General features: G+C 38.1%; 1 protein-coding gene across 1 annotated transcript in view; it reads right to left on the bottom strand.

The window, feature by feature from the left end:
- Positions 1 to 26,512, bottom strand: part of ADCY2 (adenylate cyclase 2) — a 199,363-nt gene that overhangs the window by 159,487 nt on the left and 13,364 nt on the right. Inside the window, exon 2 of the mRNA XM_056485305.1 lies at positions 19,956 to 20,153. Coding sequence (XP_056341280.1) covers positions 19,956 to 20,153 — 198 coding nt within the window. The remainder of the gene's footprint in view (positions 1 to 19,955; positions 20,154 to 26,512) is intronic.

Below are 26,512 nucleotides of genomic sequence, written 5' to 3'. Positions count from 1 at the left end.
GTGAATGTTCCAAATCATGGGTGATTTTTTTCCCTGTCTGGTGGTATCTTCTACTGAAGGAAAGCAGTATCTACCTACTTCTGAAAGAGACTTTTCAGTTTACAGTGTGACCTGTGAAGACAGAGCTTGAGCAGCCCATCTGGAACAGCAGCTAGTGGGCATGCACGACATACAGCTGGGTGAAAATTGCTGTGCTGGGTTGACTAGATGGGCCCCTGGAGCTATCACACCCTAGCTAGGCAGATAAACCCATTCCTCCTGGTAGAACACACTGCAGTAGCCCCCTTCCCCATGTGTCTGAGTTTCATTCCACAGGAAATGGTAATGTGGAAAGGACAATGTGCACCCAGGTCTCATCACAACGTGCCATTTGGCCAGGCTTCAGTCGTGGGTATCAGACCTACATGACACACCACAGAGTAAATAAGATGCAGCCTCTCAGACCTAAACAATATAAAGGCTCATTTGCTTTCCCTGTCTCTGTCTCTCTTTTTCTGAGGCTTTCTTCTAGCTCAAGAAGAGAAACAGCAAAGAACATTTAAGAAATTGTTAGGCAACGTCGCAATTCGTCAGAAACAGGGAAAATAGCCTCAAAAGAGCTTTTAACAATCTGAATCATGGAAAACTGCTAACCTGCTGATAGACTCAACCTGTCGTCAAAATGAATCTCTGACCTCCCAAAGCCAAAACTAAAGAGTTCATGAAATGTACATGGGAGGGTGCAGGAGGGGAAAGGTTTGAGAAAACATAGAGAGAAACATAGGAGAGTAAACACAGAAAACATGAGGAAACATAGGAGAAAGTTGAAAGCTCAACTTCTTTTGAAAAAAAAAACCAACTGCACATCCACTGAAAATATTAAAATTATATTTTCAATACAATTAAAATGACATCCTTAAGATCAATATGGTACTGATCCCTGCTACTCTTCTGCTTCCCTTCCATTATTGATGTCAATTGTGATCACATTTCTCAGAAAGACGGATGCCACGAAGCACTTACTTTTCAACACTGACAAAAGGTAAGTAACAAAAATCTGTAACACATAAATCAGTGTTCTTCAAAGTAAAAGACAAGCAAAGCTCAATGCTTTGCCTGATTCACACTTATGCCATCAAGTAAAAGGACTGTTTCTGTTAAGTAGTCCATCTTGAAATGATTCTGTGAACAGCAGGGAGCACCAGGTTTTCTCTTCATTTGCTAGCTCGCAAATGAATGAAAAAACTATAAATTTATACATAAAATTTCATGGGAATATTCCCTTTAGAAGCCATATTTTGAAAGATAATTCTTTTGAAATGAGAAGCCTCTTTTATAGGCTTTCCTGGAAGAACAGGAAGATCTAGTGCTTTGCTGAATGCTCCCAGACATCTCTAGTCTACAGGCAATATATTTATAAGGATGGTTTATCTCACAAAGCCATTACTCACCTATTGGCAATTGCAGAGACCAAATTTATTCCCAACTGTGCAACATCCCCTAGCAACTTTGGGACCGGATTACATATGGGAAAATAACATTGAGATCATATTTTAAAATTTTAAACTCTGCTCAGCCTATTTTTTGGGTTCTGGAAAGGCATATGTGCAGCCCTTTTCTACACTTTATACAGGAATTAAAAGCCATGCTGATTATACATAAACTTGAAGATGATGAGGCATGGCAGTATTTGTCCAGAAGAAAACCATATGCACAACACTTCTGCATACTGACAATATGAGAGTTTTGGGGAAAAATTAGCAATTATCAATCACTCAGATGGAAATAAATTATGTTACTGAATTATTCATAAAGAGCTCTAAAATAGTTTCCTCATCACTCCTGGTTGTGTTTTTCTTCCCTCAGTGTCCTCTAGATTTAAATCAATATATACTAGCAACAGAGTCGGTCTTACCCAGGCAAATACTGAGCACTAACACAGTTCTCTCTGTTTATTTTGCTGTCTGGACTGCTGCTGCCCATGGTGAATGAAAAGATGCCTGTTTCCCCTAAATGTTTGCTGTTGGCACAACTTCTTTCACTGACCCTGTTTTCAAGACTAATGACTTTCATTTCTAGTTCAGTACTTTGCAGTATGGGATTCACTTAACAAAGCTACAGCAATATATCAGTCTAAATACATTTGGTGTCTGGCCTTCAGTGCTCATGCAACATTAATTTAAATATAAGGTAAAATATTTACTTCCAAGTCAGTCGTATTTTACACTGGTCTTTTGTTACAGAGCAATTCAGTGCTCAGTGGGTTGGGGTTTGCAAGACAGGGTAGACTATCATCTTAGGAGAGATTTTGTCACTCAGTTTTTGAAAGAACATACATAAATTCAGGTAAATCAATGACCCATATGATTTCTCTACACAATTCAAGTCTCTGAATGCACAAAAACCTCACAGAAGTGCCTAGGAACAACTCTATTTTAAGTCTGGCATTCTAAAATCAGCGTCAAATGGTATCTGTGCAGTCCTGTTTTCCTCTAAAAGCTGATATTTAAAATCAGTCAGAAATGTCAGACAGAATAATAGTTTAACCTTCAGACTTACTGGCAGGTTTTGGTTGCTTTCTCTCACATTTTTTAAGATAAAATTCAGATATTGAATAAATCATTCCTTGGCAGTCCTGATTTTCACTACTGACCAACTTATCAGCAAGAAAATGTCACATGTCCTGTGAAAATAGGAAACTCAATACATCACATAATACAAATAATATTTTTGAATGGTTGGTTTAGTATTTCTTATCATTAGCTAAAATAAGTAAGTGGATGCACAGGTAAGAGTTATAACTATAAAAGATGTTACATTACAGTAAGTAAAGTGTATGTGCTGCTCTCACAGACCTAACTGGTCTGTGCAAGGGGGCAGCTACAGAGAACAAACCCAGAAACAGCAAAAGAAGAAACCCACCTGGCTCTGATTCAGTGTTGTAATTTCTGGATTGTTTCAGGGTTGGCGTTCATTTTTTCCTAAAGTAAACACTACTGAACTCCTTTGTGATGAACTTTAGAACCTATGTATGATTTAATTCTGATGAATTCTGTCATGTGGCTTTTGCTTAAAAACTGTAAAAACGAAAGCCCTCTCTGGCACAAGGCTTCCAATAGCATTGAGTAGCTAAAGGGTAATTGTAATTCCTCAACTTTTGATATCATCTCAAGCAACAGTTATTATGATAACAGGAACCAGGAATTCTTCTAACCTTCTAAGATAAAAATGCAGAATGGAATATCCCTAGGCAAAGAAAATAGGCTAGGAATATTAAAGAGACCTGGCATTAGACAAAGGATATATTTGACTCTTTCAACAACTTTCCAGATATCTAGAAACTATCTAGACATTACACATCTATATAGATAGTTAGATATTTTGAATCTGACAACATGCAGTTGCACCTGAAAGAAGGTGTAAGGAATTGGGACAAAACAATGGGAAGATGTGATGCTAATCCATCATGCTTGTAGTGACAAAGGGAGCAGCAAACACAACTGGGAAATACAGGAAAAGCAATATCCTTCACTATACAAGACACAGGTTATGGAGAGAAGAAAATTCTGTCACACAGAGTACTCCCTGTGTTTCAGGTTGATAGCTATTTTAGAATTACTGAAAGCTTTGATACATTTCTTTTCCTTATACTATTTTTAATTTTTTTTTTAAATGGACACTACATAAAGTTACACAGAACAAGGTCAGGTGCATGCATGCCAATAAGAATGTAGCTATGAAACCAAAGCATGAGTGTTCACTCCTAATTTTTCATCAGGTGAACCCCTGAAAAATCCAGAAAAAGGGTTTCCAAACAGCAATTGGCACATAAACATTCCAGGATCCTAGAGCTGCTGTTGCTGTTGTCAGATGAAGCATTCAAGCAGAAATTCTTTATAAACCCTGATCCAGAGCTTTTTAAACTCTTTTCTATAAGCTACAAATAGCCACTCAGATTGGTATCTGAAACATCAACTGCTTTCCTCCTGCACCTTCTCACCCTGTCACTTCTGTAGCAATTCAGCCAAGGTTACATAAGGCAGCACAACAGAAAGATTCCCTCCTAAACATTAATTCTTCACATGGGTAAATCAACTAAGCAGACATAACTGAAAAACATGTGAAATTAATTATTCTAGACTACATTACATTGATTTCACAGCAGAATAACTATTAGGATGTTTCCAGATTGATTTCTGATGTCTTGATAGGAGTTCCTGAACTGGATTTAGATTGGTTCAGTGATGAAAATGAGAATTCAGAAGTGCTCAAATGAACATTTAGAAACAGTAAAGCGGGGGACAGTGGGTGGAGGAAGATCTGCATATGTGCCTGCTTCATCCCATTTATCCTGCAGTGCTGGTGTAGCTCTTTGAAGTGTCAGTATGGGGGAAGAAACTGCATTACCCAAATACCATTTACATAATCATTTTCTTCATATCTAAAGAAGACATTTCTCTCTGTTGTTACTTTAACTTGTTCCTTGTAATCACACACCTCTAACGATAAAAGCAAAATATATGCTAATTTCCTCCATCTTTCCTACTTCAAAAGAAGAGATCACCTCTAGCAGAGCAAGTATTACCTTTTTATGGCACTGACAGGAAAACTGTACATTAACTGGCAATTCATTATTTTGCTTCCATCTGAATCCCTTCCCTGCCCCTGAGAAATCTCTAACTAGTATTTACAGCTCTGAAGCTTCAGAGAGAGAGAGAGAGAGAGAGAGAGAGATAAGCTCAGAGGCATCCAACAGGAGAGTGGGTTTGCCTTCTGTTCCAAACCTGTATGTATTATTCCATGGTTACGTCTGTGGTTTTTCATCATATTTATCCACTGCCACATGATGGCAGATAAACAAACTGAGTGCTTCCATACTGAGCAGGGATTTGATATTATCCTTACATTCACCAACACTATAATATAGGTTTCATGCCTTTTTTAGGTGCCAATGTCATAGCCTGGATTCTTTGAGGGAAACCTTCAACACAACCACAACTAGGTAGAATTACCTTCTGTGGGTTGCTACACCTGTCAGTGCCCACAATCTGAGCATTTCACCAACTCTCCACTAGCAGTGAGAACTGATCAGTGCTGGTGAGAGACACAGAAAAAAAACAGTCCCAGAAACGTGTCCTTTTCTCCCACTGCAATATCTTCAGATTGAACAGCTGCTGCTATTTTAAGATTTCCTCTGCTAGGAAGTACAAACACCAGGATCCCCATCTCTGCTCTCTACCATGCCCTGCAGGCCCTTGCCCAAAAAGCCCCAGGTCACTGTGCAGAGCAGCTGGCAGCCCTCAGCATCCCCCATGAGACAGCACCGAGTAAACCAAACATTCCACAGTCACTCAGGGCTGGGGCAGCCTGGACTAAGGGGCAAAGCAGAGAAGAACAGGTCTGTCTGCAGAGACTGCTGTCAAACTCCACCTCCACATACCCTCATTCAACAAAGGGACCCATTTCTTAGACCAGACAACTAGAATATTGCTGGTCTTCCTTTTCTCACTGCAGTGATGGCACAGACGCTCAATACCTCAGAGTTGTTTTGGTTGGAAAAGACCTCAGAGATCATCAAGTCAAACCATTAGGCCAGCATGCTGAAGTCCACCACTAAACCATGGCCCTGAGTGGTCCCAGGGACATGCCTTTCAAATGCCTCCAGGGGTGGTGATTCCATCACATTACCTTTCCATCACAACACTTTTTAGCCATAAACTCCTTCTTTTACACAAACACACAAAAGATGCCAGATAATGTAAGTCCCTATTTCATGTTACCTGGAAAAGGGCATTATTCCAGAGAAGAAAGAAAATACTTTCTTCAGCTTCACAGTCTGCAAGTGGGAAATTGATTCTCACATCAAAACATCTCAAGTGAGAAGCTGAAATACGAAGCACAGAATTCAAGAGTTCTTGGCTTCTGAGACCAAGGGGGTTTTGTGTCCTCTTACTGTTTTTAAAGGGCAAAAACAAAAATATGAATAAATATAACATTTTTTCAAAAAGCTTCAATACAGCATGCAATTTTCCAACATACATTATCTCTTGGTTACCCAGTGTAATCAAAGGTGAACAAGTATTACCGTTTATAGACTTAATAACCAGTCATTTTTTTATTCATGCAAAAGCAATCTGTTGAAGGCTTCATCAGAAATCTGAATGAAGTTGGTAACAGACGGTATCTGTATCTCATTTGAAATGTAAATGAGTCTTTCCTGTCTTTTGGGGAACTAGGATAGAAGAGACTCCTCTTCAGTCTTGTGATTAAAATAGCTTTCCACTCGTCCCACACAATATCCCCTTTAATGATCCCTGCTTTGCATTACTTTCATGATGACCTATTAAATAAATGGGTACGTAATGCAGCCTCCCAAATTCAACCAAAGTCAAATATCTGAAAAAAATAATAAGCACATGGAACACAAAACCAGATGCTGCATTACATAAAAAATTACATACTAAAATTCAAAAAAGTCAAAAAAGGACAAAACAGGAGTGTGAGATACTGCACAGAAGGGCTTTGAAATCTTGCCAGTCTTGAATGTTCGGAAGAGGGACCTGACACTGCAGGGAAAATTCCTTATTTGACTTCAGGCCCTGACAAATATTGGAATAGTTCCAGCTGGTACCTCGGCTGCTCTCTTCCCTTAGAGCTAGCTGGAAAGCCATTACCCCAAGTGTGAAGAAGCTGTATAACCTCTGCCTAATATTCATGCAAATACCTCCTGATAATCATGACAGAATGCTTGCCCGAGAACAATGGATCAATGACTGCAAAATACTCTCAACTGAGCTTTTCTGTGGCAGTTTGTCAATATTAAAACTACTAAATGTCAAAGTGGACAATGACAATATATTGTCTGGGAATTTCTAGCTAATGTAGTCTAATTACAACCTTACAACATCATTTCCTCAGTGCAAGGGGTTTAAACTGCAATGAAGACCTTAAGAACAATCTTACTACAGGAGGCTCCTTTGTAGCTTTTAAACCCATTTTTTGGACAGGGGATAGAACAAAGACTTTTGCTAGGAGACTGGATAGGCAGCTTGGATCAGAGATACTGTTCTAGAAGAGATTCCACCCTGGATACACTGGTGGAGAGAATCACAGCTCCACATCACACTTGGCCCATTTTGGGGGATCCTGCACACTGAAAGGCACATTGAAACAGATGTTTCAGCTACATCTAAATTACCTCCAGTATCAGAGACCTGTACCAACTATGATATTATAACCAGGTTCATGTACTGTGTCAACACAGTCCACTGTCAGTGATTCCCAAACCTCTGGAACCAGATAGAACTTCCCACCACCATATCACTAGGCAAGAGGTCAGGAAGAAGCTCTTGCAAATCAGTGGTGATTATGTCTTAATATTGCATAATTGGAGTACAGGAGCTGGGGTGTGTTGGGGGAGTGAGAGATTTGTGCTTTCAAGGAAAGGAGGTGGGAGTTCAGGAGCACAGACATTTTTGGATAACAAGGACCAGGTTTTCTGTGGGATTGCTCAGGCACCAGTGTTATCGTGGTTTCTCACCCCACCAGCTGCCATGTGCAACCTCCTCCCTAACTCAGGACTTCCCTTGTGAAAAACATATAGGCCTAAATATTAAAGTTTTGTAAAATTAATTCAATCTTAAAAATTCTCCAATACCTCCAGTCAAAAAAAAAACAAAACCAATGATATAAGCAAAATATCACTAATCTGAGAACTGAGAAATGGGATTTGAAAGTAGCCATTTATTTAATTGCAAGAAGAAACCTAACTAGAGTAATATTTTAATTGCATAGACATAGCTGCCAGTATTTTACTATGCAGTTACAGTTTAGGTGGTGGCTTCTTTTGGAGGATTTCAAGGCTAAAATTGCTCAGGACGAAAGAAGGGTTAGAGCACTGTAGTTTTAAACAATAAATGTTGGGAGTTCATTTTGCTACTCTGAAGTTCAACAATGATTATTATACTTTGCCACCTAAGGGGATACTGAAAAACTAACTAAATCCAATTATGTTAATTTTAAACTTTTTTTCTCCCTTTCTTTTGTTTTTCTGAAATCTGAGTATAACAAACTGCAGAAAAATAAACTGGAAGAAAAAAACTTCACTTTTATTACCAGTAAAAGAGTGAAGCCGTAACATTTTCAGCTACACATTTCATAAGAAGAACATTTTTAGACAAATTCTTTTTGCCCAGCAATCTCTTTGCTTTAAAATATATTCCAAAATTGTGACAAGTTTAATGTATTACTTCATATTGCATGACTTCAACAACAGACCATGCCTAAGAATGTAAAAGAATTACATTCTTATGCATATTCTGCATTAAAATGAATCTATTCAAAACACACCCCCTCTTGCTAGTGCTATTTTTTTCAAACACCTGGGGAGCTGTATTAATATTAGTATGTCAAATGTTGAATTGTATTTAAATGTGTATAAGATCAATTTTCCTCTGTAAAGTTCTTGACGGTGTGGTGTACTCAAGAAGCAATTTCCATAAAAGTAAGAAAGCTTACTAGAGTTGTATGATCTTGTAAGATACAGCAGCCTGAAATACACAGTCCTGTTGACCTTCAATACCTCAAAATGATTCCAGTTTTTATAGCTCCCGTTGTTTGCCATCCCATTTCTATCCACTGCCACAGAGTATACAAATGACAAGAGTTGAAAGTCTATTTTCTGTACAAACAGAATGCACACTGCCTACTCAGCCAGGGATTTTATTTACCATCTGCTTACTAACCTACCCCTACCTAAGGACTCTATTTCCTTCAGTTTTAACACAACCCTTCCTCAACTTTCCCTTCAGCCATTCTCCATCCTTGCTGCTGCCCAGGAACCATCTGTTTTTCAGGGCTGTGTGACCAACCTTCACAGCTTCCAGAGAGAAGGAAAATGCCAGAGTATTGTGAGAAAACAAAAAACCAACAGGTGCCACTTTCACATGAGCCATTCCTTTGTCTGCATGCCCAGCTCTCCACACTGCACAAGCAGAGGTGCTCAGCTTTCAATACATTTCACATGGCTTGAGAAAAGTAGTACTTACTGAAATGTGATTAAAACTAAACAAGGAGAGATAAGAAGAAAAGAAATTTAGGGGTTCTAAAGCACAGATTCTCTTGCTAGCCTCTCTGGAGAAATATGTCCTGTCTGCCCATATCATCAATGAACATGGAACTCTTGGGCTAATCTAGAGGAAATCATGGTACAGAAAGAAGCATGACTGACACATTTTAATGTGCATTTATACTCCACTTTTCTGCATTTGAGGCTTTGTCATCAATCAAGATTTCTTTCCAGTCTTCATCTGACCAAGGAAACATGACCTTTCTCAATTTTTTTTTGCACACCAAGCCAACATTTTAATGGAATTTAATATACAAATTAATGTCATTCAGACATACGTCCCTTCGCTTGTCAATACCCTGGGTCATCCAGCAGACCTGGCAGTTTATCAGCATCAGAACTAACAAAGACCCAAAACTGTAACTGAAATTCTTAAATAAGTTTCTAACTGCTGATAAGATTCAGGTTAATGCAAAGAAAACAAAAGGCATCCATATCTAACAAAGAAAGACCACAGTCTCTATCTGAAAGCCATTTAAGGCAGCGATTTATATTTGTTTGTACAGGTGTGTGATATGTGCACATCGTTAGGAACTGGAATATGTTATTAGGTAACATATGCAGTTATAATGGATAATCAGAGTGTGACATGGGAAAAAAAGACTTACTCAAATCTCTGCCTCATTTAATAGCAATAAAATACCTTTTTGCTTTATTCTTTCTGGAAAGTAGTTTTCAGACATGTGTGTGTTTAATATTTTTTATTTAGATGCTCATCTTCTTTACATGACAGGCTTTTGAATACATTTCCTTCATAACTGTACTTTATTTAAAAAAATAAAATGGATGATTAAGTCTAACCACAGCATAATAAAGAAAAATGCATACAGTAATTACTATAACATTTACTTAGGATCAATTCAATCCAAAATTACAAAAATATAAAAATGACAGAATCCGGAAGATAAAGCTATAATACTTTGCTTGGTTATATTACCAACAACCCCCCCCCCCCACCTTGTCACAAAGATTTTTTTCTTTCCTTTTTTGGGAGGGTGGCAGGGAGGCAGAACTACAAGTGTGGTCAAGGGGAATATAAATGAACTCAAACTGAACCCTTAGATATCTGAACTTGCAACACTATCACTGTCATAATGACATCTAAACATTGTTACCTATGAAAACTCATCCTTATTGAATGAGGCAAGAACTATTTTTATGAAGACTACAGCTGGTTGTAAGGCAAAAAATTCAGAGTGGTAACAAATAATAGATTTAGGAAAAGCTGTCTTCATTACATTAGCAAGTGGGAGAGGAAGCAACTATTGTGGTAAATATGAAAAGGTGCTGCAAACAAAGAAGAAACCTAGAAAGCACTACTGTGTAAAGAGACTGTGCAGAGTAAAAAATGCAAATTACTGTGCAATGCCACATGAACACGTGAGGCAGAGTGACTGCAGTTACTGAGTCATCACTTCACCTGCCATTTTGCTTCTTGGGAAATGAAGATATTCACAAATATCAGTAAAGAAATCAGAATATTTAAGAAGAGATTCAGGTTTGCCAATTTAAGTAAAGATAATGCCCTCAAAAGTAACATACAGAATTTATACATATATACATATATATATATATGTATATATGTATACAAATATACATACATAACTTAGCTAAAATTCTATGTACAAGAAGCAAATATGAAAAATGCAATCTAGAATTCAGTATATTAATACATAATTCAAAGTAAATATGCCAGAACAAAATAGTCCAAGAACTTCAGATATTAAATAAAATTGACACTACTGATAAATGTGTTATTTCACAGAAGGATAATTTTAAGCTATAAAATCAATATGAAGCTTGGAGCAGTAACAGAAAAGTACTTTTTCCCAAACTGGCACAACAGCAGATGCTGCACTGCATGAAAACACAATTTATTATTTGAAGCCTTGTGATGCATTTATGTGGAGAGACAGAGGGTGGGGTTTTTGGGATTTGTTTCCCCCCAATAGACTGAAAAGGCATTTCCTGTGACTTGAAATTTCCTGGCCCAAGAGGCTTAGCTTTTCTGCAGTATTGAATCTGGGAGATATTGTGTCCTTCTCCCTGATATGAATCTCCCAAGTAGTTACTGGTTCCCTTCAGGAAAGCTGCTCCTTTTGAAACCTGCCTTTTGAAAGTCCTCCCGTCCTTCCTGTTCTCAGCCCTTCTCCAAACCAGTCTCATATGTTACCTAAAGAGGAGGCAGAATCATAAAAGATAAATACCTCTGGGATCATCTTTCATTAACAGTGAAATGCTGTCTGAGAATTGACCATTATCCCAGTCCATTTTTTTTCTCCTTCCAGTATTTTTAGACCATTTATTGCTGAATTAAGCAAACATAAACATCAAAGCTATCTACCAATAAACGAGCAAATGACACTACTCCTGTACAAAAAAAAAAAAAAAATCACATAGTAAAATAAACCAAAAGAGTCACTAAAAGAATATGAACAATCTCTTGAAAGCATATATACTTTCTAGTTTTCAATCAACTTATAATTTATGATTCATAATTATTTCTATAACTAACATGCAATTATACATTTTTCCTAAAAAATCTGAGCTTCACCACACTTGAAATCGTGCAATAACACCATCCTATGACCTGTAACTATTTGTATATCTAAGATACCTTTAAAAATTATTTAATGAAGATTTTACTAATTATATTTTTCTATTAATATATAAAACTTAAACATACATCTTCTACAACTTGAATTGAGTGAGCCTTACTACAACAAATATATTTTTTACCTCTTTATCTCTTACTGTTGTAAAACTCCATAAACATAGCACCCTGCTTGTCAACAAACAAGTGTACCCTTTTCTTTCAAATATTAGTTAATTTAAGGTAAGCAATGTTTCCTACTACCTGCATGACTGTAGATTTGAATCCTAACAGGGGAAACAGAAAGGATTTTGCAGCCAGCACTCTACAAACTGCAGAGATATGGGGAAAAATCCTGTTACCTGCTTCCTAGACTAAAAGAAAAGTGATCCTCTGGTAATCCAAATACTCAGATTCATTTATTTAGCAACACAGTTGTGCCTAACACTTAGTAAGATCTACAAAAAGAGGGAACATCCCTCAACAACTAAACTGAGGTCTTCTTATTCAGCTTCTAGGAAACATTTTCACCATCTCTTTTATTATTTCTTTGTTCAATAGCTCACCAGCTAAATTTTTTACAGCACTGGAAACCTGCAAACTGAATCAGACTTGAGACAAAAGGCAAAAAACTGACCAAAGATCAGGGTCTATATGATGATAGACCCTTTCAGACTCAATTCACACAAAGAAAAACATACAATATTACATGCAATGGCCATGTAAAGGTACAAGCTTTTCCATGACATGAATGTATGCAAGGTCTAACAGCTTAAACCAACAGACTAATGCAGTATCCTGCCAAAACCTTTCCTCCTGGAAGTCAGGCAAACTGTTACATTTCTGAGTAAAAGACAGTTCCAATTGATGATATTTGCATGTCTCCCTTAAATTAAACCTACTAGCAAGAAGTACTGGATAGCTGCTTTAGTGGTTCTCTGGTAGTGCCATCAAATGAGTAATTTTTAACTATATGTGTACTATGAAATTATTAAATGTTTATTTCCTAACATCAAATCAATTACTAAGCACATAGGAAGCCATATGAAGGGCTTAAATTATTCACTTCCATTTATCATTTGGTCTCAACTGCAGCAACATTAGAAGAATATGATGATATTTAAAATGAGCATTGCTTATTTTCAGTACTCTCTGAAACATTAATATTCTTATTGATAAATGTTATTTCCCATCAGAGAGAAAAATCTTGCCATATTCAGTTTGTGCATATATATCTGAGTCTTACATTTCTACTGTACCTCAATATGTATATTTACCTTTGCAAAGTTCATTCACATGACTGGCACTGCAATTATCACACTGCATGCAAACTATGCAATAATCCTGATAAAACCTGCAATCAACTCGGTCTTTGTACTTAATTGCCCCCTCCAAGATGAAAAACATACTTCAAGAAATGAAGTCAAGGAAAATAAACTAACAGGGAAAAGAAGGTTCTTTCTGTAAGCTCCAGACCACATCCAGTCTCTTCTACTTTTTATTACATCAAACCTGTCTCATAAACATTATAATGAATGCCTAAAGATATCAGAAATAGACCAAAATTATTATCCCCAGATGTTTTAAATTCTGAGAATACTTCTCCCGAATACCAGAAGGATAAAACATATTTTGATAGCAAAAAGCCATGTACTTTTAAAATTCAGAAAATGCATCTCTTCAGCTTTAAGATTAACTTCAGGCACAGGTCAAAGCAAACTGTCATTTAAAACATCTCAGTAGTTTCCAGATGTTCAGTGGTCCATAGAAATAAAGAACTAAAAGGATGCTCCTGAACCACTGAAGTCCATTTTCTTTGAATGAAGACACTGACTGACTCTCAGCTAAGTTTAGCCTACCACTGTAAAACCAACTCATTATTTTAATCTTTATTATCCTGAGGATATTAACCTCCACAAAACAAGTGCCCCAATGGCAATGGGATAAATTCCAATTTTCTGTTTAATCTTCCTTACCAGCCAGACGTTTTTGATTTTAGTGTGGGTAGGTGTATGTGTCACTAATTCTTTATCTTCTGTAGCTTCTCCTCAAATCTGATGTCTGCAACCATGGACTATCTGTAGATGGCAGTCACACCACTCTCAGCATTCTTCTCCTCTGCAGATCTATACCCATGTCAAGCTCTTCTCACCTCCTCTCACAGAACTCTCCTTTCTCCTGGTGATCTTTTGAATAAAGATGAGTAGAAGTTTACATAGTCATCCAGGCAAGGACTCATCTTTAGCTGGATACCCTGCCATCATAAATGAGTCTTTTCTGGACACATGTCCAAATGACCCAGGGATCAGCTAATGCTTCCTCTCTTCATTCTGCTTGTCCTTGCTTCTTTTTCTACTAATGATCTCAGCCTATAGCTGCAACTTCTGCTGTTAGTCCCCAAATGCAGACACCTCATATTTCCTATTATTAAATTTCATCTAGCTGCTATTACTGCAGTCCTCAAGGTCAAGCTTTTCTCCCCATAACATTGTGATCTTTTGCTGTATTAGGAATCCTTGAACTGGGTCATCAACAAATTTCATTATAGCAGTGACATTCAGTCACCCCGTCACTAGTAAAAAGCACTAATAAAGGGAAACATTCTCCAGAGAGCTCTCTGAGAAATCCAGCCAGAAATCTTCCACCTGCCTGATGCCCTCTGAAGTCACACTACCTGCCATCTCCCCTCACCTACATGTGCAGTTACCTTAATAATGGTCATCTCCTTTAGCAGGGCTTCTAGCCTCCCATTGGGTACGAAAACATATTTTTCTTTCTTTCAAAAATACCTTTCCTATTTAAAACAGTAATCAGTTCATCTTACATGAACTGCTCTCAAAATGCACTGCCATGACAAAGCAAAGGTTAACCATGGCACATTGGTTATGCCAACCAGTCTTTCAGGGGTTCACACATTATTGTATTATATTAATGTACTGTACTACTGATTTTAATAGCTGGCTGGTGTGCCTAATAGTTCATCTTTTTCCTGTCTTCTATACAGATATAACCATACCAGACTTGATAAAACCACTTAAATGTCTTGCTATTAAGCCTGTGACTTTACATATCTATAAAAGTATTAAGATAAAAATCACCTGTTCTCTTTCCACTATTATCACTGAAAATATGACATATACTGGTGGATTGGGGGGCTTCTTGTTTTTCTATCCCACCTATTCCTAAAGCAGAGTATCATCTGCTTGGCAGTATCTTTCCCTTTTATACAACACTCCTGGTTTTCTTCAGGTTCTTTTTCAGGTGAATATTCACCTACATGCTCCTGAACCATGCTTATACAAGATTTGGTTCCTTGTTTAGGATACTCATTCCTAAGAATCTGATTAATCTTGAACTTTAAAAAAGTCAACTCCTCCACACTCCAGATTCTCAACAAGTGGTATAGCATCAATTCATCCTCAATTTCCGGCGCTGCAGGGACTTCTCTGACACCTGCCTTACTTTCCTCAACTACCTAACATTATTTTTTTTTTAATACTGCTTAACCACAAAACATGTTATTGATAGTTTAGGGCAGGGCTGACTTTAGATAAGGCAAGGTGTGGAAATCAGACCCAATGTAATTCACACAAAGACAAGTCTTCCCTTTCTGCAGACCCATTGTTTCACCAAACTGCCTAATACAGGAGCTGATTAACGCAACCACAGAAACTTTGTGCAGGCCCTCACCCCTCAACACACAACAGATATCCCCAGGTGCTAAAGAGAGTGTCAGAAAAAAAGAGAATTATAAATACTAGGGCATAAGATTTTGCCCATACTTCTTAAGCCAGGACAGCTCCAAGGCCAAATTCTATATCAACAGATTAAAACAAAACAAAGAAGCACTTTAAATTCAACTCAAAAAAGTAGAATTTAGGCTAAAATAATCAAATATATATTCTAAGCACATCATTCTAGATTTTTTTAAAAAACCATAAGTGTCAAATTCCGCTTGAAGTAATTTCTGTGCTGTAACTGAATATACAGAAGGAGGAACACATCTGGTGCCTGCACTGTGCAAACATATTTATGATTAAATAGAATTGAATACCAAAATCCTGCAATGATAGAATTCATTAGACTAGTATAATGCTGCATAATTACTCTTTTTTTATATCATCCACTGCATGCTTTAAGAGCTCTTTTTACCCACTGGTATGAATGTGCTATGTCATATTTACATGCACCTGTATAAAAGGCTGAGGAAGTATCAGACATGTCAGAGGGTGACACAGAAAGGCAACTATTGTACAATAACTACACTGTCAGCAAAACAAGGGAAAATTAATTTAAATTCATTCCCCAACAGGAAATTCTATAGATGGGTACTGGATTTACATTTTGAAAGAAAAAGTGCTTCATACAAGGAAGAGTTCTAACACAACAAAATCAATCCAGCACTCCTTTCTACCAGCACTCCTTACTCAGCTCTCCTGCCCTGCATTACTGGTCCTCCACCAACACCCACAGATTTCCCCATGGACCTTGCTAAGTAAGCATTACCTTTGTGTCCTTCCTCACTGAAAACACCTTCACACATTACTGCTCACACCTTAGACTTGGAAGAAAGCTGCCAGCAGGCAGTGGCACTCTCTGAGCCTTGGCATGACTGCCTTTCCTACCAACCTAGTTGTCTCATGACTCCTAGCAGGCAGCCCAGTCTCCCTCCTGGCTCATGCCAAGTGTAGCACACGAAGGTCCTAACAAAGGATCCAAGCTCCTCCCCAAGCCACCAAGTTAAACCAGGGCCTCCAATGCTACAAAAACTTAGGCTGACACCAATAAAGGATGGTTGACACACATCTTAAAAAAAATTGTCAAGTACCAAAGACTTTTGCCATCCCTTTCAATTTTTTTCATGTTAAGCCACCCACTGTCTCCCTAAGGCACGCTCCATCTCCCTCTCAGTGTACTCACTGTGTTGACACAGAGGAGTAGGGGAGTTTGGACTAACTGCAAGGTTAAGTTAGCTACTAAGGCTGATGGTGTAAACATGCTGGCTGCTCTCCTAGATGGGTTAGGGATGATGCCCAGGCAGTCCAGTGACAATAACAGCCTTTGGACCAGGCTCAGCAGGCAATTACTGAGCCAGCATGGAGCTGGCAGAATGGCACAAGGGACAAAGTGACTGTCCACAGCCACACTGTCCTCCTCCCCCTTCAAACAGAGGCCACATACCCCCCTGATAAGAGCTTTTCTCCAAAGCTGTACCTGCAACGAAAGAAGAGCCAAGGAAATGGAGACTGATAAAAGCAGTATGCAAGGACAGCAAAAAAAACAATTAAAACCAATTATTATTTGCACTTATTTCACATCAGCCTACAGATTTCTAATTAAAAAAAAAAAAACAAAATAATGGCCCTGACCAACCACTTCATTTCCAGCCCTCTACTAATTGTGGGTTATTTAAGCTATGAGCCTGCAGGCTAAGGAAGAACTTCTCTGCAGTAAATATATATTGAGCTCCTAACCAAAATAATCTCTCTCAAATGGTATTTTTATTGTAAACAAAACCCACAAAAGTTCACACCTCAGGTTCCTTAAGACAGCAGAGAAAAGCTACATTGAGCAGTTGCAAACAGCCAAAAGGCACAAGAAAATCATTCAGTCAAAATTTAAAAGATCCAGGGTTGTCACTCAAAGGACTGTCCACAAATGGCACAATAACATGCTCTAATAACTGTGGTATGCAGAAAATCTCTTTCAATAGTATGATTAAAAAATTCTATATTCTTAACAAGCTTAAGATTCAGGGGACATTGGAGTTACGGAATTTTTAAACTCTCCTGGACCAGAACAGAAGTTAGGCTGTAATTTGAAGTAAATTAAAAGTAAATTAAAGTAAATATATATAAACATGAAGTAAATTAAAATAAAGCACTTGTTTAGTAAGTAACTGTGCATGAACTGACTCTTTCATTTTCATCATTTTCTAATTAGTTAATGTTGACAGAGATATATTTGAAACCTAACTAATTTAAATTTTACATCAGGTCTCCTTTCTTTCATAAAAAGCATGAAGGAATAACAAAACCACTTTAATATCCCAAGCAAAATGGTTAGAGATTCACAAAATGTAAAATTTCAATAAAGAACCTGTCAATGATCACTGAGGAAGGATTTTTCCAATTTGGCCTTACACATAAGAGATAACACCAATTACTGATGTACATATTCCCAATGCAGAGCAAACAAAACACCAGCATCACAGGAATACAAGCAGTATTTTACTGCTCACAGCTTTTTTTCAAATGTTTGAAAAGACCAAACCTGCAATTAGTCTCTTGTGTGAGGTGTCAAATTCCCAGAAAGATTCCCATATTTCCACAGTTTACTCTTAACTGACACTAGGCTAAAGTACTCCTACAAAAGCAGCCCACAAAACTGCACTGCTCTTCAAAGGAGAAGAATAAAAGCAGGTTGGGGAAGTGAAGGGTCCTACTACAAGGAGCCTTGGACTCTCAGCAGTGGCCAGGGGCTGCTCTGGCACAGCCCCTCTCCAGACAAAGCCATCTGCCACCAGGTCTAAGCATTCTGGAAAAGCCCTGCCTGCTCTCAGCTGGAGCCCAAAAACTGGAGCCAGCTGCTGCTGGCAGAGCAGGACAGGCAGCTCCATCCCAAATATCCTTCTTTCCAAGCAGCTCCTGCACGCAAAGCAAAGAGAAGACTGAATATCAGAGTTGTGTCCTGGCAACCCACAGGAAGACAATGTTATTTCCCAGAGCTCTACAGTCCTTAGTCACAGGGCCAGATGCATCCCTTGCATGCTGTGGGAATGCCTACCTTTTTCCTAAGAGGAAAACAAGGCAGGCACAATTAATCACAGGCTAAACACAACTCCAGGACTGAGACATCAGTATCCCTCTTGGATCTCTTTCAGTCCATGTGCTTTTGAAAATCATTATCCTACCTTTCAAATAGCAAAACTAAATTTAGTATCATTTACAATGAATGAGTAATATGGCTAACTGAATATTTGCATCTAAGCTTGAAAGTCTAAAATATTCTAGCATGACATGATACAAATGCCAATGAAAACAAATAAAAAACTAAGACTTTGTGAATCACCTAGAAGTGATATCACAAAGACACAAGCACTCCCAGAATGAAATCCATATCTAAAGAAAAGTATTTCGTGTTCTGACTGGTTTTTATTACATGCAGGTGTGACCTGGTTTGGTAGTTTAAACTATTGAAAAGATATAAAACCTAAAAAATACCCAAACCAGGTAGGAGGATTCTTAGATTATTAATACCAGAACCTTCCAAGAAAATGAAAATATGAAGTCACCCACAAAGATAAGGGCTGCAAAAGTATTACCAACATGCACCAGTAATTTAAATAATTTACATTAAAGAGTTTAAAGGAACTACTTAAAGTACAGTATTTGCCCAAGTCTTTGCAAGATCTGAATAAAAAGTCAGAGAATTTATTTCAAGACTGTCTCAAGGACCTAGAGGGCATTCTGGAGAGAGTAATACAATTTAAAGGTTAAACTCATAGCATCAGCATGAAATCTTCAGAAGACATATTTATATATTTAAAAGTCTTTTTTCCATCCTTTGAAGAGTTATAAAAATATTATATGAGCCATATTTCCATGTAGAGTGGTTTGGAAAAAAGAAAATAATGTGAGAAAACTCGATCAGCCACAGTGTTGGATATTGCACATCATTTATTGATGTTTCAAAAGTGCTGCTATTAGGCTGCAATTATATATTGCTTTTCCTTCATTACAAAATTTTAAAAATGCGAAGGGTATTTCACTTCTTCTCTACTCATCCATTTTTCTAGACATGTAAGGAGACTCACAGTCCTTTTTCTCATGAGTTGCTAGAGAACACCTTGCAGACCACAGAAAGACTACACTGAGAGCTCAAACATTTTAAACTGGAAAGAAAGCATAAGCAGTATTGAACAAAACTAACATTTCTGCCATGTTAACTGGTCACTAGAATCAATTTGAATCAATTATTAACTCTAGAAAAAAGCTGGTTATTGGAATCAAGTATTCATGATTAAAGGAGCTTAAAAATATAAAAGCAAAATCCTTCTAATATTTCCTAATGTATTTTAAGTATGCACATCTCTGGTATTTATAAAACAGATGGAGGGAGTCTCAGCAGGCAACCACTTAGTCACAAAAACATTTTGTGAGATGTCCCACAGAAATGAACATGAACACTTTTGTATAGAATGGTTCCTGGAACGGTACTCAATGGAAGTAAAATTAGTAATAAGGACAGTCTTACCTGGTCCCAGGGACAGATGATTCCTCCAAAACACATAAAGAGATATCCCATGGCAACAAGACATACCCAGACCACCAGAGAAAATATACGAAGCAGCTTCTTAAATACAGGTTCTACGCAGACGAGGATAAATATAGCAAAAAAAATTGCTAGGGCTGTTGGAACAGTTATTAAAAATGCCACGTGGTCTTCAACTTCCTGAAAACAGAGGGAAATGAAAAGGAAGTTAAAAACAAATGTACTTAAAGGTCAGACATCAATAACATACTCTAAACTTATTGTACGTGGAGGTGGCAGAAAGACATGACATGACATGACAGAAAGACATGATATCTAAAGTGAGTAAAATCAAAATACGATTCCTTTCATGGTGGAGCATCAACCTTGTGACTATTACTGTAACTATTCACCACAATAGCACAACACTTCTTTTACTACTGTGAGTTGCAGCAAGCTGTGAGAAGTGTGTTCAGCATCAGGGGGGCTGAGTTGGAATGCTGGTTCCAAGCTCAGTCAGCAGTGGACCCACAGCCCATGGCCAACCATCCAACAATTCCACACACAGAACAGAGAAGGAAAAATGCAGAACAACAGAAGCTTGCAAGAACATGAATCTGCAGCAGAAAGAAACTTCCCCTGAAGCCTGGCATGCCCCTGCAGAAGCTATTCTCTGCTCTGCAGACTGAAAAGACCCATGGCATCAGGAGAGGTGCTGGAGCTGAGCCAGGCAGCCCCATCTGTCTGTAACAGCCAAGGCAACCACAAGAGTGATGGAGGGAGGGACTCTTGTGAGAGGCACAGAGGTGTGCCTCTGACACACTCCTGAGGGCTGTGCTGCCTTCTGGGGGCTCACAGCAGAGATGTCACCAACACATTCCCAAAGCTCACTGAGCCCACTATTGCCCACTGCTGTAGTTTCACAAGGGCACCAGTGACACAGCCAGGAATAGTCTGAGCAAAACCAGGATGGATTCAAGAGGTGATGGTGCAAGTAGTTTTTGCACCAATCCTCACAAAATTCAAGTTCCCAGTGGAACAGAACCTCAATCCATCCCACTCCTACAAGTGTGATGCCAATACCAGAAATATGTTCTGAGTCTGTATGGGGATTACAAGTCAGCAAGAAAAGCAACTCCAGCCACTCCAGCCAGATGTTGGCTTTGGGGACATGGGCAGTAAATAAGAGATGTGCACCTAGGATGCTGTCACACAGATGTGGTGGGATGGCTCCCATGATGGGAATGTTGGAATGGAAGGATGCTGGCTCTGCAGGAAGGAGGGGAGAGGGGTCACAAGGAGAGGGTGTTTCCCTCTATGTCAATGACCAGGAAGAATGCATGGAGCATCCTCTGCCTGGTGATGGATGAGGAGCTGAGGGTTTGTAGGTTGGGTTAAAGGGAGAACAGAGATAGGCAACATTACAGTGAGGGTCTGCTACAGGTTATCCAGCCAGGAAGATTGAGAAGATGAGGCCCTCCACAGACGGACAGGAACAGCCTGTCTGTGTGTTCACAAGTCCTGGTCATCATGGGGAGCCTCAGCCACCCCAATAACTGCTGAAGGGGCACACAGCAGGGCACAAGCAATCCAGGCAGTTCCTGGAATGCACTGATGATGATTCCCTTCTCCAAGTGATACAGGACAGGTTGGGTCAGGCTTTGAGCAGCCTGTTTCAGTGGAAGGTGTGCCTGCCCATGGCAGGAGGGTTGGCACTAGGTGATCTTTCAGGTGCCTTCTAACCCAAAGCCCTCTATGATTTAATATTATTTGAAGCAAATTGAGAAAACTGTAAATCACCCTGAACTGCAGCTGTTAAAATCAACTATGTCCACAACTCTACAAAAGCCTTTTTGACAGTGATAGTTGAAAGGTACTACATGTTTTGATTCCGCTTAAAATATTTATCTGAAAGTACAGACTTTAGATTACATACATACATTTTCTCCTAGTAACTGCTTACTTTGAAATGTACAAATGCCCAGAGCAAGGACTAGAATATAACGTGAAGTAAGATTCAGAATATTCAATATTTAAAATTATATACAGAACTTACTTGGAAGCCACTACACTAACATCTTTAAATGAGCTAATGATGGGTGCATTAAAAAAAAGATAAATATTTGATTTTCTATTGCTGTACATGTTCAAAAGCAGGCCTGGTTGAAATACAACAGCACTATATCAAAGTACAGTCACAGGATCTTTAGTCATTCCCCAGCTGTTATGAATTCTAACAGCCTCATTTGCAGCAACCAGGATTCCCAAAAGCAGGCCTCAAATGCTACTGCTGTAACAGTAACCACAGATTTCATGCAGAAAAGCCTCAGATTCTTTTTTCATGGTGAAATCTTCAAAAGAATCTGAAAGTACTTATTTGATGATTTGTAAGACATCCAAGCACAAAGAAACATTTCTTTTCCCCTTATCTGTAGTTGCTTCTTTAGTGCCCTGTTAAATCTTGTTTATTCATGGGTTTTCAACTTAAATATGCAAGATTTACTTAAAAGTAAAAAAGATACTTAAAAGTATCTTAATATGACTTTTTTCCTGTCTTATGTATGAAAGATTTGCTTCAATTAAATTGAAACTAAAAATTTACAAATAAATTTGTAGATTTACAAACACTTACAGAAGCTATCAGCAGGGTTGTTTTTTTTTATTTTGTTTGGGTTTTTTTCCCTGATCTATTAAGTTTTACAGCTTGATGTCTAGAGACACTTGCTGTAAAAATCTGGCCCCCTTTGCTGTTTCCATTTCTTCATTTTCCTTGCAGCCCTGCCTGCATGTGCACCACAGGCTGTGACACCCAGCTGCTCCCAGCTCCAGGTCAGAAAAAGCCACCAACCTGGCAGGTTCAAACCAAAGGGAACACCACAATACACCCTGGCAGAAACCAGCTCATCTTTCAACTCTTCTTATTTTCAATTCTCTTTTAAATTTCTGAAGTCACACATTCAAGCAATTGTTATTGCAACACTGACAATCACGCTATAAGCAAAGGAAGTGTCAGGAAATTTTAAGTGGTGATGCTAACCCTGAAATGCAAACACTAAGCTTCCAAATACACACATGAAGGATTTCAAGCACTTGGGTAGTCACACTGAAAACAAAATTATGGTCTTAAATTTAGGCATAGGGGTGTCTGCAAGAGCTGCATAGAGTAAGATGCATGCTATCTTGTATAGTAAGAGTAAAAATATAAAACCTACCTACCAGTAGGAAGAACTACTGATTTATATATCTGAATGTTGTGATTTTTGATCAATCCCATCTCTGAAACTCGTTTCAGTTAATTGATTTAATAAGTGGCACAACCAAGGCCAGCTCAGTTAGCACCAAAAGCATTTAACTTCACCCAGGTGGGATTGCCAAACTCTTGTTGCAGGAGACAGGTGTCACAGGCACAGGACAACATCAACTTCCTTGCACCATCTGTCACACAGCCCAAGTCACACAGGAAACCAGAAACTCCTGGAGTAGGTTAAGACTTATATGTGGAAAACCACATATTTAAATGATGGAAAACTGGCATTTTAGTGATAAGGATCATGCTACAAATATACTAGCAAGAAAATCCAGATGCACGTCAACTGCAAGCTTCTCCACATTAGTAAAAAAGTAATAAAACTACTTCACTTTCTGTGAAGATCTGGCTTCATAGCAGACCAACAATATTCAGATATCTGTTTAGATGCACATGCATGCTCATGCAGCTACATATATTTATATGTATTCTACAATTAGATCAATCCATCATAATGTTCGCTCCAAATTAACAGCTGCTCAATTTCCTTTTTTATGTGTACACTTAGCTGAACTATTTTGGTCACTAAATCTAAAATTTTACTTCTGCTTTCTCTCCTTCTGCAGTTGCCTACTACACAATTTTACATTTTGATTTAAATGTACACAAAGGAAAAAAAAAATAGACCACACAGTATCAGCTCCTGAGGACAGGTGACGTCCCTGAGCTGACATAGGACAATATCCTTCTGCTGTCACAAGCTGCTCACATCCCACCATACTCTGTACAAATTCTGAAGTAAAATTGAAATTTAAAGACAGAATAGTGTACACATTAGGTACTTTATAAAATATATGAGAAAATAAAATTTTATTATAATGTGTATCCTTTACAGAAAGCCTTAATTTGTACAGGGGGATTTTCACAATCCTGCCTTTAAAATACAGGCTAATGTCAGCTCAAGAAAAGCAGGCCCTGTAAGGAAGAGGTTTATTTTGGAAACTACTTTGAACAGTATTCTCCTATTACTTCAGAGGAACTAAATCCTTATAGAACTGTAACTTTAAGCACAGGACATTGAGAACTTGCCGCTTCCTGATCAATATTTGCAATTATCAGTGTGTTTAGCAAGTTGGGTGTTGCAAAATCCTGAAGGTTAGCTGTTCTGTTACCTTAGCCACTTCCCAAAGAGGTGGAGGAAGAAGGAAAAAAACCAAACCCAAACACTTTGCACTTTTTTTTTTCCCCGCTAGTCTCAGAAATTAAAATACACCAGAGGTAATGGAATTAAAATATCAGCATGACACTTTTGAACATTATGGCTAAGCCTGCAAGAGATGGATCTTACCTGACAGCTCTGTCTCCCTGAGTGTTTTCTATCTTGCTGTCTTTTAATTACTGAAGAAATTAAAAAGTCTTCTGTTAGAAATTTTTCCAACCCCCACAAATTCTTCCAAAGTGTGATAATCTTATCACCAGAAAAATCTGAAGAGTTACTTTCAATCATCTTTCTAAAACCCACAACCTTCTCTCAATCTATATTCTCTTCTTTTCCAGATAATGTCATGCCCTCAGTTTAATTTTAAACAGAAAAGCTGCTGTAGAGCACATCACTGTTATATAAAAAAACATAATCAGATGAAATAATCCATAAAATAAACAAACAAGCTGTTAAAATGCCAGTTTTAGAATAAAATCTTTTAACATGGTCCTCGTTCTTTTGGCACTTTGTAGTTTTTATTTAATGGAATTCAGCAGTAGTCTATATACAGAAGACTCCTGCTGGGATCTGAAATATCACATGCTTTGAATTAAGTCAAACAATTTACTACATGAAACTCCTACTAAAAATCCCTTTCTGCTGAGATCAATGAAACATGCTCTAAATGTAAATATAAAACCAAGTGATTAATGTTCTTTAGACATTGATTTACTTTTTCATTTCATACATATATTCAATTTTCAGTATCTTCAATTTCATGCAGCTATTTTCATAAATGTTGAGTGTTAGAAGAAATGTTACAGGGCTCAAGGAATACTAGTTTGCTGTTCTCTCAGTCAAACATCTTCCTTTAACAGGACAGACTGAAAGAATCTGTTGAGTTGTCTCTGCAGCAAAAACTGCACATTTTTCCTGTAAAACTTTTTCCAGGAGACAATGATTTTCAGAAGACATAATCATCCTTCTCTTTGTAAAACAGCACAGCATTTAAATTCTCTAATATCTCAAAAAATATTTCTTTATAAAACCTGGAAAAGTCTTCTGGCTTCTTGTGACTCCTCTCCTATGGTTTCATAATTTAGTGAATTTGCTTATGGCTGACTGCACTGTGTGTGCCATCTGGTAGACAGCTAGAAAAATCTCCATTTTATTAAGAGGTGCCATGCCCTGCTTCTGGCCAAGCAGCTGTACAGTTTCATCTAGGATTCCATCATTTAGGACAACAACTGAAAAGTTTTTGCCAGCAGTCTCAGGTTTCTTTTCCATCAATTCCATTAGCATTAGTCCATCTCCACTTCAGAAATTGTACAATGTCTTTAAGGCCAGATGCTATTTCCAACACCACATGTTTTCTGGATCCACAACTCAGAAAGACTCCTCTGTCTTTTGTGCCCACCATTTATCTTTCATAACATAAAACTTTGCTTGTTATTCTTGCTTAGCTGCCTGGTTAGATGATTTCTTATGAGCTTTTTTTTTTTTTTTTTTTTTTTTTTTTTAAATTTTCCATTGAGCTTTGTGCAGCGCATTCAAGGACATTAGCAGAAAATTAACCAACCTGTATCTTTAATCAAACTGTCCTGAAGTTTGTGTCAATGAAGCTTTTCATTTTCACTAAGGCCCTATGTAGTAACTGCATGCCTGATTTTTTTTTTCTCTTTGATTCAGCAGTCCCTGTCTGGCTTAGCAGATCAATGGTAACAGCATCAGGCCCAAATCCAATTGTTTCATGATGTCTGTTGTCTTGAGAAATTCAGTTCTGTCTATTACTGAGTCTGATGTGCAGTCTACACTTGCTGTTAGTGCACAGAGATCTTTGACTCCACACTAGATGCAGGTCAGTCCAGACATTTGAGCATCACATGGATCATGTGGCATTACAGCTGATGGATGCAACCACAAGAAGCAGTTCTGCATCCATGGCCACATTCTACACCATTTTGTATTTGTTAGTGCATGGGAACATAATTGGAGCAGCAAGATTTCATCCAAACCCTTCAGATGACATTCTGGCCACCTGAAGCCTTTCCCCAAGCTTGAACCACATGTGCTGTAAATGTGTTTTCTCTGTTATGAGAAGTGTGCAGTTTT

This window comes from Oenanthe melanoleuca, chromosome 2 (genome assembly GCF_029582105.1).
Source record: "Oenanthe melanoleuca isolate GR-GAL-2019-014 chromosome 2, OMel1.0, whole genome shotgun sequence".
Taxonomy (NCBI): Eukaryota; Metazoa; Chordata; class Aves; order Passeriformes; family Muscicapidae; genus Oenanthe; species Oenanthe melanoleuca.
The sequence above is the reverse complement of the archived record's forward strand: the minus strand, read 5'-3'. Positions and strand labels throughout refer to the sequence as shown.